This window comes from Vanellus vanellus, assembly GCF_965231255.1.
Source record: "Vanellus vanellus genome assembly, chromosome: 5".
NCBI classification, from domain to species: domain Eukaryota; kingdom Metazoa; phylum Chordata; class Aves; order Charadriiformes; family Charadriidae; genus Vanellus; species Vanellus vanellus.
The window spans coordinates 21799768-21823999 of record NC_138910.1 but is presented as its reverse complement, the minus strand read 5'-3'; the positions used below and the strand labels follow the sequence as shown (position 1 = coordinate 21823999).

Genomic DNA, 24232 nt, shown 5'->3' with positions numbered 1-24232 from the left:
TACTTGTATTGAAAAAATTAATGTATTCAAAATCTGAATAGCTTTTCACTGCCAACAGTGGGAAAAAAAAAGGTACTATATTGAGTGAATTTTTTTTAACAAAAAATTTTTAGCTGCTGATTTGCAGACGTCAACACAGCTAATCAACTTTTGAGTACATGAATTGACCCATTCAATCCATTGCTTAGTGTATGTACAATAAGGCCTCCCTGCCTTAGTTTGGTAAACTTTGTACAGCATCTAAGTGCCCTGGAAGGTGAACGATGAACATTTCTGTCTTTCCTAAAAGTCCTGTTCCTGGAGTGATTCACAAAATCAGTTAGATCTCTGGAACTCTGTACGTAGCAAAGAAACTAACTGAATTTTTAATTAGAACAGGAAACTCTTCTATGCATATTGCTTTTTACCGTCATATTGCCATACCATCATATTGCTTGATACCTTCATCTTAGTGAAAAACATGAGCACTCCACATGTAAAAGAGAACAAATGTTTAGTTAAATCTGTAACTCTTCAAGCATAGGATTATATCCTACACTGTTGTTAGAAGAAACAGGGATATAGGCTACCTGTCCTTTATATCAAAATTGGTCATTGAGCCTCTAATTTGATTTCTAGAGTCAAGAAAATTGCCTTTCTTAACTAAAAATAATAAAAAAAATTCTCTAATCTCTGATTCTTCTGCTATATATTAAATGAGATATATAACTTCATGTTCTAAACACATTAATTATTTTCAGATTCTTTTCCGGTTATGGTTGTTCATCTGTTAATGTTGTTAATTCATAAAAATCTGTATTCTTTCACTTGAATTCATGTCCTCTGCTCAGATGCTGTACTGAGTAGCTTACAGTTCAAATGACCCAGGGTACTTTGTTTTTAATTTTTATTAGCAATATGACACAAAAATTCCTTACTGTTTTTAAAATTAGTAATTTGATTTATAATTCAAATCATTATTTCAGTTTACTCACCAGTGCTGCAACATTTTGCAATATATGTGCTATGTCATGGAATGATGAAAGCAGCATATTAATAAAATGATGGAGGTATATAGTGCTATCATTAGATTGAGTAGAATTAGTGGTAGAAAAATGTTTGCTGTGAATACTGACATTTTAAAATTAATGCTAGTAAAATGAAAAGAGGTGTTTACGTTAAGTGCGAGTAATTTGAGGGTTTTATTCCAGATAATGTTTCTAAAGTAGCAGCAAAGTAGGCAATATTGCAGAATCATTTTTAATAGAAGTTAATGCAGAGCATTGGGTTACTTTTTCTTATTAAATTGTCTCTCTCTTCTTTCACAAGCATAGCAAAAAAAAATTTGTTTATTACCTAAAATAATTTTGTCCTTTCACATCTTGCAATTGAAGTGTAAACATAGCTTGATTGGTTAGTGCCTGTAACTCGTCTGCTTTTATATCTTAAATGTCTCCTAATTGTGCAAGTCTAGCTAAATTAATGGAAATTGTGTTAATTCTACGGAACTGAGGCTAGTTTACAAAGTGTGCTTACATCATTCCCTACAGACATTTAGTTGTGTGAATTCATTGTTGATGTTATATACTTCTTGATAATAACATTGTAAAATGTCAGAGAATGCAGTCACCAAAACTGCTTTGACTTAGTTTGGTACTCATACTCAGATTAAGTGTACAGGACACCGCATCTTCCTTTAAAATCTCCAGACTATGGATTTTTGCAATACACGTGCAGATTACAAAATAAAAAATAAATTAAGGGTTATTCTTTTATTAGTATTTTTTTCATATTAATGTGACCTATGTAATTTTAATTATTAAAACAAAAAAGAACCTTTTTTTCTGGGTGTTAACTGTACAGGTATGTGTACCAGAGTAATGGGTAGTTTCAGAATGCACAATGTAATACATATGTGCATTGTCAAAAAAGAATGCAAATTAATGCCAGTTGAAATGTATTTATCATACTTTTTCCTTTTTGAAACTTATCAGTATATATGAAAAAGCATAAAAGGTGTTCATATGGTTATGAGTTAAGATAGAGCAGGCTTAATTTGTTTTATGAATGTGTTGAGATTAATGTTCAAATTCACATCTGAAAAAAGATTTCATATTAATCCTGGTTTTACTTTAGCATTTTCCAGTTTAGATAGTAAGAATGATCTTAAAATGAAAAATAACTAAATTATCCTAGTCTAGTGGAAGGTGTCCCTGCCCATGGTAGGGCAGTTGGAACTAAATGATCTTTAAGGTCCCTTCCAACTCTAACCATTCTATGATTCTATCTGTGGTCAAATTAACTAAATTTTATTATAAATTGTCATATATGCCAGAAGTTGTTAGCTTCCATCATACTGATGTTTAAGATGTTTAAATGAAAAAGAACTGATAATTCATTTCCTTTATTTTTATATTATGAATAATGGGCACTGAATTAAAATCAGTCCTTAAAAATCTGCTACGTTTTCTCCTTTGGACAGTTTACCCCGACAGTTCACAATTTATAGTTTTTTGCTGTCTGGATTTACTGTCTTTAGGTTGAGGACATTGCTCTGATGAAAGTAGCTACCAACATGTATCATCTTAGAGTATACAGTATAACTGGTATTGGTTTAAAATGTAGCAAGAGAAATTATAGTAAGAAAATCATAGTAGAAAGCAAAATGAATAGAATATGTATCAGAAAATCTACTTGTTAGTAGTAAACTTTGATGAATGATAACACTGTACTATATTTAGACCACAAATTCTGAAATTCCGTGAAAGATTATGTGATAAGCCTTGCAATCTCTAGGTAGAAAGTGGATGATTTATGCACATTTCAACAGCATTGACTGCTATGTGTGGATGTTTGTGTGTATTTCTGGTGACAAATGTTCTTATTACTTGCACACAATGTTGCATGCTTAAAGTTAATTACAGTTCTAAAAATGTAAATATTAGTAAAGTATAACTGTTATTGAATTTTGTTTTCAGAAGCTACATTTTTCTAGCTCATCTGAAGGAAGTACAGTTAATTTAGCTCTTTTTGGAGAAGAAAAAGCTGAAACTGAACCAGAAAAAGCATCAGAGCTCCAGGCATGCTTTACAGAAGGTATGTTTTACAGAAGGTATGGAAATAAGATTTGGGGTTAGCAGTTATACTTCAGTTGTTTGCAACAAGCATGGGCAGTTTAAGGAAGCTATCTGCTACAACAGTCCCAGATCTAGTTTGTCAAGTCTTGTGATACGGATAGTTTTGCCTGTTGTAGATAGTTGTGCTGAAGTCTGTGGAGCCATTTGCATGATGCAAAGTTAAATATGCATGTATGTGATCATTTATAGTATTTTAAAATAAACTCGAGGTACAATTCTATAAACTGATTCTCAACAATCTGTAATCCTGTTGGTTTAAGTGACATTCTCATTAGTGAAATCTGCGAGACCAAACTCTACACCAGGTTTACTCCACTGAGAAATTCAAACCAGGGACCATGTGATTACCCATGGTCCCTTCATAGTGCTAGAAAGCAATCCAGTGGATGATTCAAATCTTGGAAAGTTTGACTCAATGGAGTTATTATCTTGACATTACACCATTAATGGGGAAGGGGATGCATAAATATAATGTGGGATGTGACAGGTGAATGAGATACTATGTTTTTATTCAAGTAAAGAAATCTTAACAGCATACTTGCATGTCCTTATAAGTTTCCATTTATTTAGTTCTGTATAGCTATGTCCTTTAGGGGACTACTGAAATTTACTGTATAGCAATGTATTTTCCATTTTTGTGATATTACAGATTTTACTTTCCTTAAGTCATGAGTGAAATCATTCAAACCAAAATATGTTCCAGGATTAACTCTCCTATCCTATCCACAATTTTTGATTTACTGTTATGAAGACATCTTTGACTTAAGCTAGGGCTATTGTCCTTTGAAATATTATTTCACGCATCTTTAAAAAAACAGAATTGTTTTGGAATGTGGGGCTATATTGAATATATTGAGCTCTTGATTAAAAAATTAAAAAATGAAAATGAAAGTACACTTCTCAAATAATTTTTCGCTGTAATTCTTCCTTATGTGATGTCTGCCAATCCTTTGGCATGAAATTAATATTTCCATAATGTAGGCATTTTGAGTAGTTGAAGTTAAGGTAAATAATGCTTTTCACAGCAGTAGCTGTTTTATCTGAGCAGGAGAAATACAGTGTAACTTACTTGCAACATATAAACTTAATGATAGTCGCAGGAAAACTAGAATACTGATTTTGAAAGCCATTAAAATCTTTTAAACTTAGTTCTGTTTCTTTGTGAGTAATCGTTTTTAAAGAAATAAGGAGACTATTAGCTGGGCAGATACTGAGGTTCATTGAGAACTGTGCCTTGAGGCCCCATGATAAGGTAAGGAGCTCTCCTAGGTGAGGCAGAATTCTGTGGATGGTAGCCACAAGTCTGTACCACATGGCGAAGGTCTCACAATCTCCAGTTAAATTAGTAGTTTATGTCGTGAAAGAGGTATCCTTAGCCAAGCCTTAAAGCAGAGGTCATTCCTCAATATAATAAAATAACAGGTGTTGACATCTGTGTGATTTATTTGAACCTTAGCTGAGACACAAAAGTACTCTTACAAGAAGCTGCTGTACTCTTGAACTTGTTCATGTGAAAGTTGCTATGTGTTTGTGTTCTTCGTTTCTACTCCCTGACAATTCTCATATGTTCTCTGATTATCTGTATATAAATGAAAAATAATCTTTAAAAATGTGTTTATAAATGAAAATTAGCTCAGTTAGATGACTCCTTTTGATTCTAACCTTGATGTAGCATCAGGGTGGTAGAAAAATTGTGTACATGCAAGTTTTCCTACATCCAAAGTATCAAATCGAGAAGGTAAGGATGCTTTAAGTAGCATACAGTGATTTGAAGTGCACACTACCTCATGAAACAGGAGCTAGTTAAGAGTGATTTTGCTTTTTCAGGATAATGGAAAATCTACTGTATAACAATTTTTCATTGTATTATTAGGCTGTATACAGAAGTTTAAATGCTGTAAAGGCAGTATGGAAAGCACAAAAGGAAGAATCTGGTGGAACCTTCGAAAAACCTGCTACAAGATAGTAGAACACAACTGGTTTGAAACATTCATTGTCTTCATGATTCTTCTCAGCAGTGGTGCTCTGGTAAGTAGAACATACACCCATAGAAACAGTACCTGTAAAAATGTTTTATCAAAGACAGTATTCTAACACATCTGTGACCATTAAGAAAAAAATACAAGGTTAGTTTGAAAGAGGGCTTGAAACTAAATTCCCAGAATGTTTTGGGTAGTGCATCTAAAATAATCCATTAAAATTCTGCTGTCAAATAACATTCTGCAGATGAATTTTTGGTGAATACAAGGTGATATGTCTGTGCGAGTGTGCTTATGAAAAGGATTACACTAAAAATCTTGTTTAAGAAATTACAAAAATCATACAAAATTAACTGTATGCAATAACTGAAACAATTATTCTGCTGTAAATTGTCCCCAAAAGGAGTACAGATATTATGAATTCATAATGTGCTGTTAATTTTTTTGCTTTAGTTTTAGTTTAAGTATTTCTACACTGTTCAAGGTCTGTGAGTCCTTGAATTCCTTTATACTATTCTTGGTGACATTTAGTCCTTCATACAGCTACTAAATATTGGGTTGGTTTTGTTTGGTTGTTGATTTGACATAGGATTTAGTATATACTGTCACTATCTCTGCTCCAGCACCCGAAGCACCATATCCCTTCCTTCTGACCTTGATGTTTGCAGGGTAATTTCTCTCACTTTTTTCTTCAGTTCTCATGCTACCATGTGGTGTTTTGCCCTTTCTTAAATATGTATTCCCAGAGGCACCACCAGCTTCAGTGACGGGCTTAGCTGTTTCCTGTGGTGGGTCCATTGTGGAGCCGGCACAGGGCAGCCCGTGGCCTCTTCTCACAGTGGCCAGCCCTGCAGCATCCTGCTACCAAAACCTTGCCACCAACACCCAATATTGGAATTCAGGAAAGATCAGCAGTGACATAATATTTAGTCACTGTAGCTCCTTTTTCACCTTTGTTATAGAATCATCATAAGAAATGTTTAGGTTGGAGAAGACCTTTAAGATCATTGAGTCCAACTGATGACTTTATTATAATCGGGAGACTGCCTTCTGACTGAGCTTGACTGGGCTTTTCAGGGTGACACGTTGTAATTCTGTGTTAAGTATTACTGAAATTTCTGAAAACCTTGTTGACAACTTCAGTCATTGTATTGTAATTCCATTACCAGCAATGATAAAATCTAAAACTCAGAAAGAATGCAATTGTAATCTCTGCTCATGCTGGCTTTTCAAGGTAAAACATCTAAAATTGAAAGGGATTTTACTTTGCAATTTTTAATTCAGTTCTTTTGGCTTAATTTGTAGTTTGCAAAGACCTATGAATATCTAACCTATATGCAACCTGTTTTTCACAGGCTTTTGAAGATATATATAATGAACAGCGCAAGACTATAAAAATCATACTGGAATATGCTGATAAAATCTTCACTTACGTCTTTATTCTGGAAATGGTGCTAAAATGGGTGGCCTATGGTTTTCAAACTTATTTCACTAATGCTTGGTGCTGGCTGGACTTCCTGATTGTTGATGTAGGTACCATAGTTTCTAAGTAGCCTGTTTCTGTTGTTTAGGCAGGTCCTTTTGTGTAACTCCAATCTGATATATATACAGTGAAAAATATAAAAGAACAGAAAATGACATACCAGTGAATAAGATTCCATTGTAATTATTCAGTAAGTAACTAAATCTGCTATTTATATTTATGCTATCATTGATTCTGTGTGTTCTGGCTGTGTTTTATTGCACTGGGTCCTAACCAATGAGTGAGAACTATCAGCTGATTGGACTTCAGTCTTCTGGATTTGGTTACAGAGAACAAGGAGGAAGCAGACACAGACAGGAAAGGGAAATGTAAGCAAGCTCATGGGGTTGAGGTAGCACAGTTGATCCTGAGCTTAATGAATCACTGGCAAAGACGTGCAGGGGAGAATGGTATCAGGAAATCAAGACAAGAGCAAAAGAGGAGGGGTGGGGGCAAGGAGGCAGCAATTGGAGTAAAGAGAAGGATTGAGGAAAATGAGAAGTGATGGACTATGTATCAATATAAAAAGGTGGGAATTGTTCATTTGCAATCCTCATTTTGATAGTTATGGTGCTTACTGTCTATTAGGTTGCAAGGCTAATTTCAGTGCAACTCTTCCACTTTTCCTTGACATATGACTTTCTAAAGATTCTTTTTTGGAAGCTGCAATTATTTTGATTTTGTTTGGCTCTGTCTCCGATCATAGAGAATGCCTCTTGTTGCCTCTCTGAATTCTGAATTCCTATAACAGAAAAAAAGCCAAGTTTTAGGTGACAGAATTAATGTTTTTCAGTGATTACGGTAAAAAGTAGTGTTGAAATTGCACTCCAGAGAAATTAACGAAATTAGTGACATTGCATGATATGTTCTTGCAAAGGAGTTCTTTCTCTTTGCATAGGCATTTGAGTCAAAATTCAACAAAAGGATAGGGCAAAACTATTAATCAAATGGAATCTGGAATCTAGGACAGAAATTTTGTCCCCTACCAATAGAATTGAAACCTACCTAATGATCTTTTTTAAATACTTTCTTGGAGGGAAATGCAGAAGTAGTGTTTGTTACCTGTCTTCCGTATTTAACAGTGCTTCTCTTTTTAGCATCAGTTATGGGGCAGATGCGCAGAATCCCTATTCTGAAAACTGGGCTAACTCAGTGAAATGAAATATAACATATGTTTTTTCTGGGAAAAGCAATTTAGCTTTCTCCTTTTATGTCCTTTCCATTCCTTCTGTTGTGAACACCCAATATATACTTACACATAAATATGAAGTCAACATGTATTCCCAGAAGAGGTGTATGAATCTCTAAGAAACTTTGTAAGTGTAAGAAGTTCTCCCCTTTCCTTAAGATTAAATTCTGCAAAACAAGATACCCTCAACAAGGCAAAGGAAAAAAAGACTGTCTTTGAGTGAGCCTGAATAATTTTTTTTTTTTTTATATTCACTTTCTTTATGGATGCTGTAGACTTCTCTTTGTTGGGGTGCTTTATTTATTGTAGCTCAAATGTTAGATGAAAAAGTATGACAATTTTATAATTAATGGGAAATCAGCAGCAATCATCTAGGTGGATTTTGTCTTCTTTGCATAGAATTGTCAATGCCATGCTTTAGTCTCATTTCCTGTTAGGATTCCAAGATAGTATGTTTCCAGATTCTTGTGATACTTAAATTTGCATTTTGGTGTGTCCATTAGAGTTGCCATTTGTGAAAATGTAATAAAATAATAAATAAATAAATGTATTACCATTTAAGAAGTATTCAGAAGTAGTGTCTTCGTACAAGCTTGTATTGTGAAAGCTTGATCTTGAATTGTGTTTGAGAGAAATTCTCCTCAGCAAAGCATACCATAGCTCCATATGGATAGGTATGGGCTATTCTTCTTTTTAGTGATTTCAGTGCTTTCATATAGCCATCTTCATCTCTTGCGTGGAATGCCTACATCTTATGACCTATAGCAGCATATCATAGAATAATTTAGGTTGGAAGGCACCTTTGGAGGTTTTGTGGTCTAGCTCCTTGCTGAAAGCAGGGCCAGTTTAGAAATTAGTTCTCACTTCAAGGTTAGATTAGATTGCTCAGGGTGATACCCAGTTTTGAATGGAGATTCTAGCCACCTATCTTGGCAATCTGTTTCCAGTGTTTGACCACCTGTATTGTAAACCCACTCCTCCCCCTGGCCCCCACCCATCCCCCTGAAAAAGTCAATGGTGCTCTGCTTAGCTTTTTCTGATCTTATGCCAGATTTACTTGTTATTGTTTTCAGTTAGTAGCAAGCAACTTTAACTCTTTCTCCTACTATTGGCATTTTACCTGTTGGTTTAGGTAACAGGCAGTGTGCTGCCCTCAACAGTTTGAATCTATTGTTGCTTTATCTTCCTGTCCTATGCCTTTATCCAGCTAAACATTGTACAAATTTGCCATACCAGTACCATTCTAAGTGTTTCACGGTGAGGCAACATTTTACAGGATCTTTTTAGGCAAACTGTTCTATACCCATTGGTCTAAATTCTCCAGCTGTCTCCTGTTTGGAAAGAACTTACAGCATACAAACAGAAAATCTTACCCGTTGTGATGTTCACGGTGTTTGCAAAATCACAGAATCTCCTAGATTGGAAAAGACCTGTAAGATCATCTTGTCCAATCATTAACCTAACACTGACAAACCCACCACTAAACCGTGTCCCTGAACACTAGATCTACACGACCCTTAGATATGCCCAGGGATGGGGACTCCTCCACTGCCCTGGGTAACGCATTCCAATGTCTGATGACCCTTTCAGTAAAGAAATTCTTCCTAATATCCGATCCAAACTCCCCTTGGCACAACTTGAAGCCATTTCCTCTTGTTCTATCAAATGCTGGTTTTGCTCAGCCTTCCATGTGCAAGTTCAAAGGGTATAATGAGAAGGAACAAACACGGGATTATGCAGTGTTTAACAGCTTGTTTGAACTACCCTTAGAGGAGAGAAATCTGCATAAGGCTTCCTCATGTGTAAATGCAACAGGAGACAGCCATCTGGAGTAGAAGATTCAGTGGGGACACAAGTCATTGACTCTCACCAGAAACAGCAGAGCAATCTGGTTTTGAGCTGTTAATCCAGCTGTACTGAAGGTTTCAAAAATTGTTGTGGATTAGACCCTCTCTTCCACAGAGTAATAATGTTAAAAGAGGAAATAAATCTCAAGGCACATTAATTGTCCAAAATACAAGCAGTTTAACAAATCCAAAGTAAGATGCTTCAGCCTTACATTAACAATGTGCTTTTTTGCAAATCCCCTATTTGGTAGTTATAAGAACAGAAAGCTGAAGTGGTGCCGAGGGTGGATTCTGTCTCACATGTATCATTAGTCTGTTTTTTACATTTTCCCTTCATTTTGGTACAACACACGTTTTGAATTTACCGTATTGATGAAAGTATATAATATTATTTTCTAATATTACATCACAGAAATGTTACAGTTAGCACTTTTATATGTGGAAGAAAGTTCAGAGCTGGCATCAGGAGTTGTCCAAACCATGATCATACATAAGGAAGAGGATAAAATTGTTTATTTACCAAAAAAAAGGAAAAAAAAAAGAAAAAGTGCTTGTATGCACATGCACACACATCCACAAATGTTACAAAAAAAATTAAGCTTTAATTACCATCAGCAGCATGTGTTGAGATGAACTATCCCCCCTTTTCTTTCTCCCCTCCAAAAAAGAAAGCAGAAAAAAGCAATAAATTAAATTGTATTTTAGTTTCGAAAGAAAGATAAAATTATGGCATCATTAAGTAGAGATGTGCAAATCTTGCAGGAAGAGGATTTCTTGCAGTGTAAATATGCAGATATAATAACCGCATTATCTAAGAAAATACGGTTATCTGACAGGAATACTTGAAACAGATTTTCTCTATATCTCTAGAATTATAAAAGTAAGGTGTAATGATCTTAAGGTCTTGATGGATTCATATGGATTAATGCTGTGATAAATGTTTGTCTAGCATTTGAATTTAAAGAAGGAACAGTCTTCTGAAACTGAGTATGATAGTTGAGTTTGTATAGAAATCAGATTGGTGGCATAAACAGAGGTCATTCCACCCAGTGAATGTGTTCTTTTTTTCTGGTTCTTCTCCTTGTTTTCTTTTTCTCTTTTTTTAAATGAAATTTTCTTCTCTTGAACTATGTGGCCTAATTAAAGTTACTTCAGCAGCTGAATTATCTGAAGTTTTAGATGGGTTATTTCATAAATACAAGTATATAGTCATCCATGATAAAGCATTGTAGTGACCACTGACTCGTATTTTATATATTGCACGTGTGTTGTTCCCTGAGTTAATTTGGTTTTCATCTAGTTTGTGTGATTTACAAAAAACATTGTGTTTTGATTTTCTAAAATCACCCCTGATTTTATTAAAACATTACATGCTCTGTTTAAAAGGCATAAAAAGTTAGCCATTTTCTCCTCATTGTCTATGTATTTTATAATGTTTAATCCATTTTGATACTCTGATAACTCTAAGACATAGCTGCTACCTTCTTGGTCATTCTTTGACTTAGAATTTTTACTCCAGTTTTGAACTTCAAACACCAGAAACAGGGCTTTTTGCCAAATGGAGGTTAAACGTAGATTTTTGTCTTGTGCTTGATGCTACAATTTTTAAATATCCAGATTGCAGTATTCTGAAGAGACAACACGTCATAGTTCTCAATTAGATTAGTAACTCTGTTGTAATTCTGTTTGTGTTTTTGTCCAGATTGCCCTTGATTTTGCACAGGTATGATGTGCATTCTTCTAACTAGCACTCTGTCTGTGATGAAGATTCCAGACATTAAGCTCTCTTGTTGTTTAAACTATCCTGAAATTTACACACAATGTTCTATTGATTTTTTTAAAATTTTTTGTTCTTTTTTATTTGTTCCTGCTAGAAAGTTAGTGTTCTTATGAATTTTTTTCTGATATCCAGATCAAAGTTTTCTCCCTCTAGGAATCACATTTGGTATTGTGAGGCTATTAAAAAAAAAAGGTTACTTTGTTTTGTTTTGTTTCGTTTCCTCTAGGTCTCCTTGGTTAGCTTAGTAGCTTATGCCCTTGGTTTCTCAGAACTCAGTGCAATTAAATCCCTCCGAACATTAAGAGCTTTGAGACCTCTAAGAGCTTTGTCGCGCTTTGAAGGCATGAGGGTAAGAAAAAAAGAAATAGTATGTAAAACAAATCCGTAAAAGTATGCCTAATTATAAAATCACAGAGGAACACTGAACTACGTGTCTGTTTTCAAGGCCAACAGCAACATGTTTGGTTGTATTACATATGTTATTCTTTTTCTGTTGGCTTCAGTTTTATGTATTTTACTGTTTTACATTAAATATTTTGCTATATTTGAAAAAAATATCTTTTTGCTGCTCTGTATATTGTTTTTAAAAAGTTTTTTTTTCTGTGTTTATTTACTAGGTGGTTGTGAATGCTCTTACTGGAGCAATCCCCTCTATTATGAATGTACTTCTGGTTTGTCTTACGTTCTGGCTAGTTTTCAGCATTATGGGAGTAAATTTGTTTGCTGGCAAGTTCTATCGTTGTGTTAACACCACAACTGGTGACGAATTCCCACCAGAGGAAGTTGATAATGTAACTGCGTGTAAAAATCTTATGGTCACTGCTGGGGATGTTCGGTGGAAAAATGTGAAAGTAAACTTTGATAATGTTGGAGCTGGTTATCTTTCTCTGCTTCAAGTAGTAAGTGTATAAATTTTGATAAATTAATTTTCCAGTTTTAAGTTTTGTAGCAGTAACAATTAATTCCATAATTTTCAGTGTTAATTTAAAATATATTAATGGATATGAGATTTGATTTTATAATTGTGTTCTATGAAGCTAATTTATATTGCTTACAGTAAAAATCTGATACATTCTATGGCCATTTGGGAAGAGGAGTAATACCAGGTGGATATAAAGTTCCTTTGCACCCAAGTGCTAGTACCTTTTCAAGTTCTACAGAAATACAGTATCTATTAAAAAAAAATGCAGCTAGGAATTATTTTCTTTTATTTGCTTGATCTGTTAAGGCATGTTCACTTAGATTTTTACTGTGGTAGTCAAATAGATATGTTCTAGGGCTCATCTGATCTTCAAACAAAAAGAGAGCCAACTATTGATTTAGCAAAAGTTTTTGAATTCACTTTTTCTTTCCCTTTTTATTATTCTTATGAGTCCCAGGCCAGTCATTGTCTATTATTGTCAAGTGGGTTTTTTGGAGATAGTTTTTAGCTTGTTTTTAAACTCTAGATGAGCAGTTGCAGAATTTACTAATCGGGTTGACTTGACCACTTGCTTCTGGGAAAATACTTGGACTTGTAAGAACTTGGTAATTTATCTGTCTTTATAAATCTTCAACTGGTAATTAGTATTGTGCTAGCAGGCTACCGTCTGATTGCTCCAAGGAGTAACAGCTATTGCTAAATAGCACTAGGCAATTGCCTAAATTACCAGTGTAGAGGACAGCGGTGCTTTTAGCTTTTGTAACATAGCTTGCATAGAATGGCTCAGCTATGAAATGTTTCCAGTAAACATACCTTTGCTACGCTGTGTTTACTTAATATCATAGCTCACAGGAGTAGGTTTGATGGAAGGCCCACTTAGATGGCTAAGGAATTGGCTGGATGGCTGTGTTGAAAGTCTTACAGTCAGTGGCTTAATGTCCAAGTGGAAATCAGTAACAAGTGTGTCTCTCAAGGGTCTGCGCTGGAACCAATACTATTTAATAGCTGCATCGATGACATAGATAGTGGAATGAAGTGGACCCTCAGCAGTTTGCAGACGACACCTAGCTGAGCAGTGCAGTTGATACACTTAGAGGGATGGGATGCCTGAGTCTGAGGGACTTCGGCAGACTTGAGGAGTGGGCCTATGAGAACTTCATGAAATTCAACAAGGCCACGTGCAAGGTCCTGCACCTGGGTGAGAGCAGTCCCCAGCAGTATCAGTACAGACTGGAGGATGAATGGATTGAGAGCAGCCCTGCAGAGAAGGACTTGGGGATACTGGTGGACAAAAAATTGGACATGAGGCAGCAATGTGTGCTTGCAGCCCAGAAAGCCAATCATGTCCTGGGCTGCATAACAAGAAGTGTGGCCAACAGATTGAGGGAAGTGATTCTCTCCCTCCACTCCACTCTCATGAGACCCCACCAGTACAAGAAATAAATGGACCTCTTAGAGGGGGGGGTCAAGAAAAAGATCAGAGGGCTGGAACACCTTTCATATGAAGAAAGGCTGAGAGAGCTGGGGTTGTTCAGCCTGGAGAAGAGAAGGCTCCAGGGTGACCCTATTGTGGCCTTTTGATCTATAAAGGGGGTTTATAAGAAAGACGGAGAAAAAATGTTTACCAAAGCCTGTAGTGACAGGAGAAAGGGCAACAGTTTTAAACTGAAAGAGGGTAGATTTAGATTGGATATAAGATAGAATTATTTTTTTTAACTATAAGGTGATGAGACACTGGAACAGGTTGCCCAGAGAAGTTGTGGATGCCTCATCACTGGAAGTGTATGATGTAGTGAAAGATGTCCCTGTCCATGGCAGAGGGGTTGGACTAGATAATCTCTAAAGGTCCCTACCAAGCCAAATAATTCTATGATTCTACTGTTTTCTTAAGATTTCTTGGGACTACTTATCTTCTGGAGTTTCTTCTAGAACTGCTTGCATATTCTGTCTGAAAAATGCCAACCCATGGTGGCTGATTTTGGAGTCGTCCTCCATTTTTTTCTAGTCAGAAAGTTAGAACTGAGAACCTTGTTATAAACTGAAGTCTTTCTGTTATGCTCAGATGTTGATTGCAACTCATCCCACATAGATTTTATGTGAATTTGCATGAAGATTACAATTTATTCAGTGTTTAAGAATTAGGGAGAAGTATTCCACAGTAAATTGCTTCCTGTGAATACTTCAGTCATGTCTTACCAGAGTTTTAATATTCCTCTTTATTTTTGTGGGTGCAAAGACATTGCAGAAGACAGTATTTTATTTAGGATGTTTATGAAATTGGAGCTTTGATAGAAAATATTAACAAACTCTCTTTTTAGGCAACGTTTAAAGGATGGACGGATATCATGTATGCTGCAGTTGATTCTAGAGAAGTAAGTGCAATATAAAATTTACTGAGTGAAAACAAATATAATGCTTCTTCCATGGCAGTTGAAATAAAGTAAAATAGAATAAAAAAGCAAAACCTTAATAAATTTTCTATATAAATCTATGCACTGTAAAGTAGTTAAGTGCATATACTTTTAATAGGTAAAAAAATTATAGCAATAGATATAGTTGTACATAAAGTATTACTAGTTTAATAAGTCATCTGTAAATAACAAAACAAATGAAATCTGGTTTCCTATTGATTTATGTTAGTGATATCATACAGATTAGAAAACAAGTATTTCCTATGTCTCCAAAAAAAGCCCAATAATCCAGTGACAACACCTGCAATAGCTAATCCAGAGCTGCAGACTCTGGCGATCTCAAAAAATAAAGTGGTTGAAATTTGCCTTTTTTTCTGTTAATGCTGGTATTTGTTTGCATCTCTCCTCTGTCCAGCTCCTGATTTGCATAAAGTCCACAGGAACTGAATTGCTTTTGAGCAGCACACTTCTGTCAAATTTAGTAGGAATTACATGAAACATCAAATGTCATTAGAGAGGAACTGGCATACAGAAAGGGAAGGAATGGCAGGTCTGTGCGTGACACCTGTATTAAGTAGATTATCAAGTTCAAAGATAAGGCAAGTGTAGGGTATGCTCCAAACTAGCTGTTTTTCCACCCTTGTCAAAGATTTGCAGTCCAGCTGGATGCAACTTCTGTTTCTGCTTGGTATTCTGTAATTTGTCTTAACTGTTCTTTTTGATGTATTGCTGTTTTTCTTTGTTACGTAGACAGGGCAACAGCCCAAGTATGAGGACAACCTGTACATGTATATTTACTTTGTTGCCTTTATCATCTTTGGATCGTTTTTCACCCTAAATCTATTCATTGGTGTCATCATAGATAATTTCAACCAACAGAAAAAGAAGATAAGTATCACATTTCATTTTCACAACACTTCATTGTTATTGAACGTTCAGCAAATGTGTGCAAGGATAAATACCAGTGTCTGAACATTCTCGTAGTAATAGAAAGAAAAAAAGAAATCAGCTATTAAGATTGCCTTTTATTCTATTCAAAAGTATGAAATATTGTTTTCTAAGGCATTTGAAGTAATTTAAACTTAAAGTGAGTGTCTGTATACAGCCCAGTGATGTGTTATACATCAGAAAGTTATGTATTGTTTTTCACTTACCCTTACAGTACTGTGACAAAGCTATGTGAAAATGCAGATGACTCAATTCAAGCAAACAGATGACAGGGAAGAAGAAAATATGCAAAACTACAAATATTAAAATTGAAAAACAGATAACGTATAGCCTTCTCAATTACAGAGAGACTAATACAGACAAGTTGAATACTAGAATTACTGCTCCGTATTGTAAGATTAGAGAGGATTGGGAAACTCTCATGAGTTAGTAGTGAATTTGCAAGAGAAAGAAAATTAATGTTTGAAAAAGTGTGGTTTTCTATTGAACTGAAATTGTTTCTGTGATTCAATAAGCAGGATTTTATTGAGAATGACAAATTATGGGAAATTGAATTCTACTTGCTATTTAAACTATAAATGCTGTCTAAGGTCTACAGTAGTCTTATTTTTCTGTACACATTTAAAGCAGAATCATACTGGAATATTGATATTTATTTTTTTTTAAGTGAGCTAAATAAGAGCAAGGCAGTACATAATTTCTTCACTTTTGACTCTAGATGTTTTGTCAAGCTTGATTCATTGTACTGAAAGAAGGTATTATTAGACTTACTGCAGTGGAAACTTCCATGTGAGGTTGGAGTATGCAGCATATGTTGCTTCTTCAGATCCTTTGAGTCTCCTGTCTGCAGACTCACATAACAGAAAGGATGATTTCGTGGTTCCAAACCTGATGACATCTTCAGTTTCATATAGCATATTAGCAAACAGTCACCTGTCTTTTGAAATTATAGACGCACCCATGCTCATAGAAATGTGCAGATCACGCAGTGTGTAGCTACCCAAGCAGTATTTTTCTTGTCTTTGTTCTACCTTCACATCACTGAGATCTCTCCATTTTTGGACAACACTGTTGGGATATGAACTGCAAAGACTTCATGTCGTAACATACTTTCCCTGTGTAGTTAAACTGTGTGCATTTCTTTCATCCCTGTGTGCATCCTATTTGTATTACATTAGTTCCCATGGGAAAAAAAAATGTTCTACTGTCAAATTGCTGACCATTACAGTCCTCAAAGGCATATAAGGGGTATCACAGCTTGAGACATCTATTCTCCCTATGAACAGCACACTGAAACAATGACAACTTGTTCACTCTTGATAGCCATTACATCAGTGAGGCAGCAGAAGAAATCCCCAGTTTAGTGCTAGTTCCTTTATAGCCTCTTTTTTTATTTCCCACTGGGTAGAATCTCCAGACAGAGTCACATCACATTTCCACCATAATGAACAAATTAATTTCTTTTTTTTCTTCCAAAACTCTTACTCTCTAAGAACTGAATTTTACTTGAATATTTGGCTTATGAGGAGAGCATGCTAAACAAGGTGTCTTTTGACTTCTAAATCTTCATGTCTATATGGAGCCACAGTTGAGAGCCTCAAACACATCTTCATCCGGGTTCATCACTACTTTCTCATTAAGAATGACGCTACATTTGACAAAGTCAGTGTGACAAAGTCACAGAATCACCTATGACTCTGAAATTCATTTCCAAATGCCACTGCTTTGGTATCATGCATACCTGGAATGTACTTACAAACAAATGCATGAATGAAAAAAAGAAGTTACTTGTCAACATAAATTGTATTTCTGACAAGTGTTTCCATATGTGTATTACACACCCGTCTACATATCCTTTTACTCAGACTAGTGTCCTATTATTCAGGCAAGAAACAGCAGGGTAAGCCCATGCGTCTGATGATCTCTACACAATGTAGGGGGTTGATCAAGCCACGTTTACACTGTGGAAATACCATTGTGGCAAAAAAACATCTGAACTGAGATACCTGTACTCACATGATAAAATGTAAAATCCTGAAAAGTAACATCAGTAATTTCTTTTTGCTCATACGGTTTGCCTGAATGCATATCAGCTCTCAGTGAATCTTTCTGCCCTTGAAGCTTTTTTATTTCTGGTTGATTGATTTACTGTGTGGCGTTTATTATGTTAGATTCTTAAGTATCTATGGAATGTATATTTTACAAAGGCTTCTTTATGTATTTAATTTATTTAATCAGGTATGTATTTTTTTTTAATAACAAATAGATAAAAGTTTTGGGCTTTTTCTCCATTCCTTAATTTGTTTTATTTTTCCATCAAGACTTGTCAGATATTTTAACAATCTCTGATACAATTACTATATTTTGGTTTCGGTAACAATGTATAAGAATGAATATAAAAACCATGTTCTGCAGTATTGTGAATTAATGGATTTAAAGGCTTGGCTGTAATGAGTTCTCTTTTTATTACTTTACCTTGGAGGTCAAGATATTTTCATGACAGAAGAACAAAAGAAATACTACAATGCAATGAAGAAGCTGGGATCCAAGAAACCACAAAAACCTATACCTAGACCAGCGGTAAGAATGTGTGCTATTCTTTTATCATCTACATTTGGGAAGAAATTGCAGCAGTAAATTAAGTAGGAAAAAATGTCTCCCTTAACTCTAAAATGGTTGAGGCCTGATTCAAGTTAGTCCTTCATTCATGTCTTTCATATTTGTTATGCCTGAGAAAGTAGAGAATCAAAGAATCTGAAGAAATAGAAGCCTATTGGTTTTTGAGGGGAAAACTTACAGCTGGCAAAAGAAGTTGTTACTGGAGAGTTCTTTTCTTAGATTTTTCAGCCTTTTGCTTGGCTGTATATTTTGGGAGGAGGAAAAAGATGTTCATTACGTACAAGATACTATCACCTTTTCTTTTTTCTCCCCTCAGAACAAATTGCAAGGTCTGGTGTTTGATATTGTAACAAAGCAAGCATTTGACATCACCATTATGGTTCTCATCTGTCTTAACATGGTCACCATGATGATAGAAACAGATGACCAGAGTGAACTGATGCAAAATATTTTATACTGGATTAACTTGGTCTTTGTTGTCCTTTTCACTGGAGAATGTGTCTTCAAAATGTTCTCACTCCGTTATTATTACTTCACCATTGGCTGGAATATTTTTGATTTTGTGGTTGTTATTCTTTCAATAGTAGGTAAGAAATTCTTATATTCAAAATGGAATATAGTAAGACATATTAAACACTTTATCTCTGTCAAGTTTTGCAGATTAGAGGAAATACTTAATTTCTCCTGATTACTTAAGAAAAGAAAAACATACTTTAGAGTAGTAACTTTTGTAATAGTTCTGTGTCAATTTTAGCACTTCTTTTCCCAATACTCTTAGGGAAAAAAGAACCTGAAATTACCTATTGCAGATAAAATTTAACTCCAGTTATAATTTCCACTAATTCCACAGGTAGAGTTGTTCGTTGTTCATGTTATTGTTGTGGAAAATGTAATCTGTGATAAAATATTACGCTTTTAATTTTTTTTTTTTTATGTTTCACAGGTATGTTTCTAGCTAAGGTGATTGAAAAGTACTTTGTGTCCCCTACTTTGTTCAGAGTTGTACGACTTGCCAGAATCGGTCGAATCCTGCGTCTCATTAAAGGCGCTAAGGGAATCCGCACGCTGCTTTTTGCTTTGATGATGTCTCTTCCTGCTTTGTTCAACATTGGTCTGCTGCTGTTCCTGGTCATGTTTATCTATGCGATATTTGGCATGTCCAACTTTGCCTATGTTAAGAGGGAAGCTGGTATAGATGACATGTTCAACTTTGAAACATTTGGCAACAGCATGATCTGCCTGTTTCAAATCACCACATCTGCAGGCTGGGATGGTTTGCTAGCCCCAATTCTTAACAGTGGGAAACCAGACTGTGACCCTGACAAAGCTCATCCGGGGAGCTCTGTGAAAGGCGACTGCGGCAACCCTTCTGTTGGGATTTTCTTCTTTGTCAGCTACATTATCATATCATTTCTGGTAGTGGTGAACATGTACATTGCTGTGATTTTGGAGAACTTCAGTGTTGCTACTGAAGAAAGCGCTGAACCCTTGAGTGAGGATGACTTTGAGATGTTCTATGAGGTTTGGGAAAAATATGATCCAGATGCAACACAATTCATAGAATATAGCAAATTATCTGATTTTGCAGCTTCTCTGGATCCTCCTCTTAATATACCAAAACCAAACACAATTCAGCTTATTGCAATGGATCTACCCATGGTAAGCGGTGACAGAATTCACTGCCTTGACATCTTGTTTGCTTTCACAAAGCGCGTTTTGGGGGAAAGTGATGAGATGGATGCCCTCAGAATACAGATGGAAGATCGTTTTATGGCAGCCAATCCTTCAAAAGTCTCCTATGAACCGATTACAACCACATTAAAACGGAAACAGGAGGAAGTGTCTGCTACTATAATTCAGCGTGCTTATAGACGTTATCTTTTAAGACAGTCAGTAAAGAAACTTTCATTTATGTATCGCAAAGATGGGGTTGATCTGCTTATTGAAAAAGATATGATTATTGGTAAGCTAAGTGAAAACTCGCCTCCAGAGAAAATGGATATGTCTGCATCCACCACATCTCCGCCTTCTTATGACAGTGTAACAAAACCAGAAAAAGAAAAATATAAAGATGACAAATCAGAAAAAGAAGACAAGGGGAAAGACAGAAAAGGAAACAAAAAGTAAGACATAAAGAGTTTGTCCATGATGAATGTTCACAAGCCCAAGAAGATGACATTTTTATCAATAGCACTCTCATTGGAGGATTACACCAAAATTACAAGTTTTTACATATTTACCTACTGCTTCAGTCAGTGCCTGTACCAAGACAATGACCCTTCACTAGCTAACTCTCAGCCTGTAACAGGTAAATGACCTTGCCAGAAGAATAGTTTTTATTATCAGCTGGCACTAATGGAGAGACAAAAAATTTCTATTTGGACTGTAGGAACCCTTAGCGGAGTGCAAAATTACCAGTCCTAATAAGTCTGTATTTTTATGGAATAAGTGTATCCACTGTGTACATTTCATCTCCTGTGTATGTCAATTCATCGCTCTATGTGTGTCAATTTTTTTCATGAACTCATTTGATTCAATTCACATACTGCTATTTGTAATTCTGCTGTGCTGAGGAAATAGCTGAATACTCTTGCAGAGGAACTCAAATGTCAGGAATATATAATTATGGCATCATAACATGAACATAGTTCTCTTCAAGCCACTTCTAAAAGCAGAAAACCAAGATTCCAGATTATTGAACCTGAGGATCTAGATCAAATCAAGAGCAAATGATAAAAAAGAACAGAGTATAGATAGAGAATTTGTCAGAAAACAAAACAAGGGAATCGTTTTCACAGAAAAGAGGTTGGTAGTTTAGTCTCTTGGTTTTACTATGCTTGATACTTTTTAGTAATTCTTAATTTATTATGCAGTTCATTTCAGGTATAGTGATTTAAATAAATGATGCTACACACACACAACTCCTGTTTTGAAAAACATGAAACTATGCAAAAAGCATAGTACTTTCAGGGTCCTAAGTTTCTCATAATTCCTGAGAGTTTTAAACAGTTCTTTTCACAGAAAAGCTATGAATGCCAAATTGTGCCTACAGGGAATTACTGAAATGAAAAAAAAAATAATGGTAGTCTTTTTTCTTTTTTTAAGTGTAGACCCTGTAATTTCATGAGTAGCTTCCATACTTCATTCCAAAGTCTGTTTCTACACTTCTTATTTCACATAAATATGTCCCACTGAAGACAATAATAAAAGCTATGTGTATAAATTGATAGAGTACCTTTTGGGACATATGCTACCTTAATGTATACCTCAGGCTTAAATTTCCATACTTTGGAAGGTCGTGCCAGAGACACAAAATATGTACATCAGAGGTGGTTTTGAACCCCTACGGCACTTTAGTCAGGTTTCCACTGTATGAAACACAATCTTCTGTAGAAAGCTGAGATGACAAAAGGGACATACTTAAATCAGCTTTGTCCTGCATTGTGGTTTAGATGACTTATTTTTATCATCAAGACTGACATTATATATGTAAGTAAAGTATCCTGCGTTATTTAATCAATTGTTTTACACAGTGGTATCTGTTTGAACAAACAGACAATGACTTAAGTACTGTATTTATTGCATCAAATATGTACCCTACTAAGTGTGGCTTATAACATTTCAATAGATAATATGATATATTCCATAATACTCCAAATAATTGGGAAGCTTTAACTGGTGCATGCTTGCTACTATTATCCTACAGCTATTTAAGATGGGAAGACATGTGAGTGGTAAAAAGAAAAAAACTGTTCGACGAGACCGTCATTCCTCATACCAGTAAGCAATAGTTTGCTGCTATTACAGATTTTATTTTGTTTGAGTTTAGTAACCAGCAATTATGCAGTAAATAACCAGACTACTCGGGATAAATATATTGCTTAAAATGTGGGGCTAGAAAAAAAAACTTTTATAATATATATCTATTAATCTATTCCTGTTACTTTGAAAATAATTTTATTTTATAACATTTTATACTTACTATAAGAAACTACACATATCTTCATGTTGTTAGTAATTCTTATTGCTGCCTATCTGTGCCACTTTACTGTTGGAAAACCTAAGATACAACGAGAATTGGTAATTACAAGTTTCTGCTAATTATATTAAACATATTTTAATAATAATTTTAAAAGAAATGGACAGTACAATACTTTTCCTGATCAGTAGGTAGGTCCTTGTATGTGAAACAAGATAAAAGGTTTTCCTTTGAAATTATAGTCCAGTCTGTCAATTTTCAGGTTACTTAGTCATAGAATCATTGCTTTTTCCCGGTGTTAGTCTCACACTGTCTGTGTTTCTCGTTGATTCATACTGCAGTAGAAGTGCTTTAAATATAATTTGTTATTCATAATCTTTCTTCATGAGAATAAATAGTGAACTTGTGCAAAGGACAGTGGAATACCTTGCATTTCTTACAAAAGAACTAAAATATAGATGGGCTCCTGCTTTTATAGAAAATATTGGCTCATAGTGTACTGATGAACATGATGATGCATGCAGGAAGTTGTTTTACCAAAAATAACTACATTGCTAAAAACCCAAAAGAATAAAGATAACCTTTTTATGTACTTGTTTTAGTCTTTGTGTTTTTATTGTATGAAGTTTATACAGATTAAAAAGGAATAGTTGGTAAAATTAGGGGGGAACCACTTTTGCAATGAGGCAATGTGTTTTAGACATCTAGATCACATGTAGCTTTATGGCTTTGATCGGTATCAACTTGTCACCATCTAGGTGAAATGAAATGCTTATGTTGTTGTGACCAGAAAAGTTTTTCTAGAATTCAGAGAAGTATCCCATTCCAACTATATGGGGGTTTTTTGTCAGATTTTTTACAAGTTGCCTCCAGTGGTGTCCTCTGGTGGCCAAGTCCAATGGAGGATGTCTCCACCTTCTTGCTAAGCAGCGGATCCAGCAGACACTGCTCACCCTGGCGTGGGTGGTCTGGGATCTGTCACTGAAATAGCCCCACAGGGGAGTACCAGAGTCACTTTAGTCCATTTTCCCCTCAGGAAACCCATGCTTGCCAAGGGAAGGGAAAAAGACCTGTTAGAGGTGTTAATGGCCACCCCACAGACGGCTTCCGGAACTGATGCCTTTACAGACTCTAACAGGCACAGTCCCTGGCAAGATGCTACTGCATACAGGTGGCAGGATATGGGACAGGGTATGGCCAGGTGGTCTTGTGCATGGAGTAATTAATGCATTTGTTTCCATTCTCATTTCTGTTGTGAAGAGTAGCTGCTGTATACTCAGGCCAATATAGCTAAGAGGAAAAAAACTTAAGTATTACACTGTGCTTTGAAGGACAATTGTGTATGTTTTTAGTAACTGTATCTGATTTGAATTCAAACTTTTTTTTTAATCCAGAATAGTTATTGTTTTAATATCTTAGTTGCTAACAGTAATTACACAAAGCAATAATGTAAATGCTTAAAAAAATCTTGGTAGTTCTATTGACTTCCTGTTTAAAGAACAAAATTGTTTTAAGTCAGTGCTGGACAGGTACGTGGTTAGCTTAAAAATTCTATGTGGATTAAGCATGAAATGTGTATGTAATAATTTTTCTACAGATTTGGTAGTGTGAAGCACTATATGAGGTCATTTATGAAATAATTTTACCCTATACAATTTCTATCATTGTTAAAGTTATGTTTAGTGAAACCATAATCAAACTGAAATTACTCTCTGTTTTTGTTGGCTCAAATTCTGAATCTTTTTGTCCTTTGCAAAAAGAGTAATATATTAGCAGATTTCAAGTGTATATATTCGTATAAACATGTATCCTTTTATATTTCTTTGAAATTATTCCAATATACAGGGAAATTACTTGCCTTTATGGAAGACACAGTGGACTTCCAGTCTTCCTCCTTAACCTGCAGGTATAAAATATATT

General features: G+C 35.2%; 1 protein-coding gene across 4 annotated transcripts in view; it reads left to right on the top strand.

Moving 5' to 3' along the window:
* Positions 1 to 24232, top strand: part of LOC309672013 (sodium channel protein type 1 subunit alpha) — a gene marked incomplete at both ends in the record, with an annotated part of 554434 nt that overhangs the window by 28473 nt on the left and 501729 nt on the right. For all 4 annotated transcript variants that reach the window (XM_082483408.1, XM_082483409.1, XM_082483411.1 and 1 more), the window contains 10 exons: positions 2958 to 3075; positions 4990 to 5144; positions 6451 to 6624; positions 11660 to 11782; positions 12051 to 12332; positions 14674 to 14731; positions 15521 to 15658; positions 18197 to 18294; positions 18650 to 18920; positions 19277 to 20625. In XM_082483408.1, coding sequence (XP_082339534.1) covers positions 2958 to 3075; positions 4990 to 5144; positions 6451 to 6624; positions 11660 to 11782; positions 12051 to 12332; positions 14674 to 14731; positions 15521 to 15658; positions 18197 to 18294; positions 18650 to 18920; positions 19277 to 20460 — 2601 coding nt within the window. Of the gene's footprint in view, positions 1 to 2957; positions 3076 to 4989; positions 5145 to 6450; positions 6625 to 11659; positions 11783 to 12050; positions 12333 to 14673; positions 14732 to 15520; positions 15659 to 18196; positions 18295 to 18649; positions 18921 to 19276 lie in introns of those variants that run through there.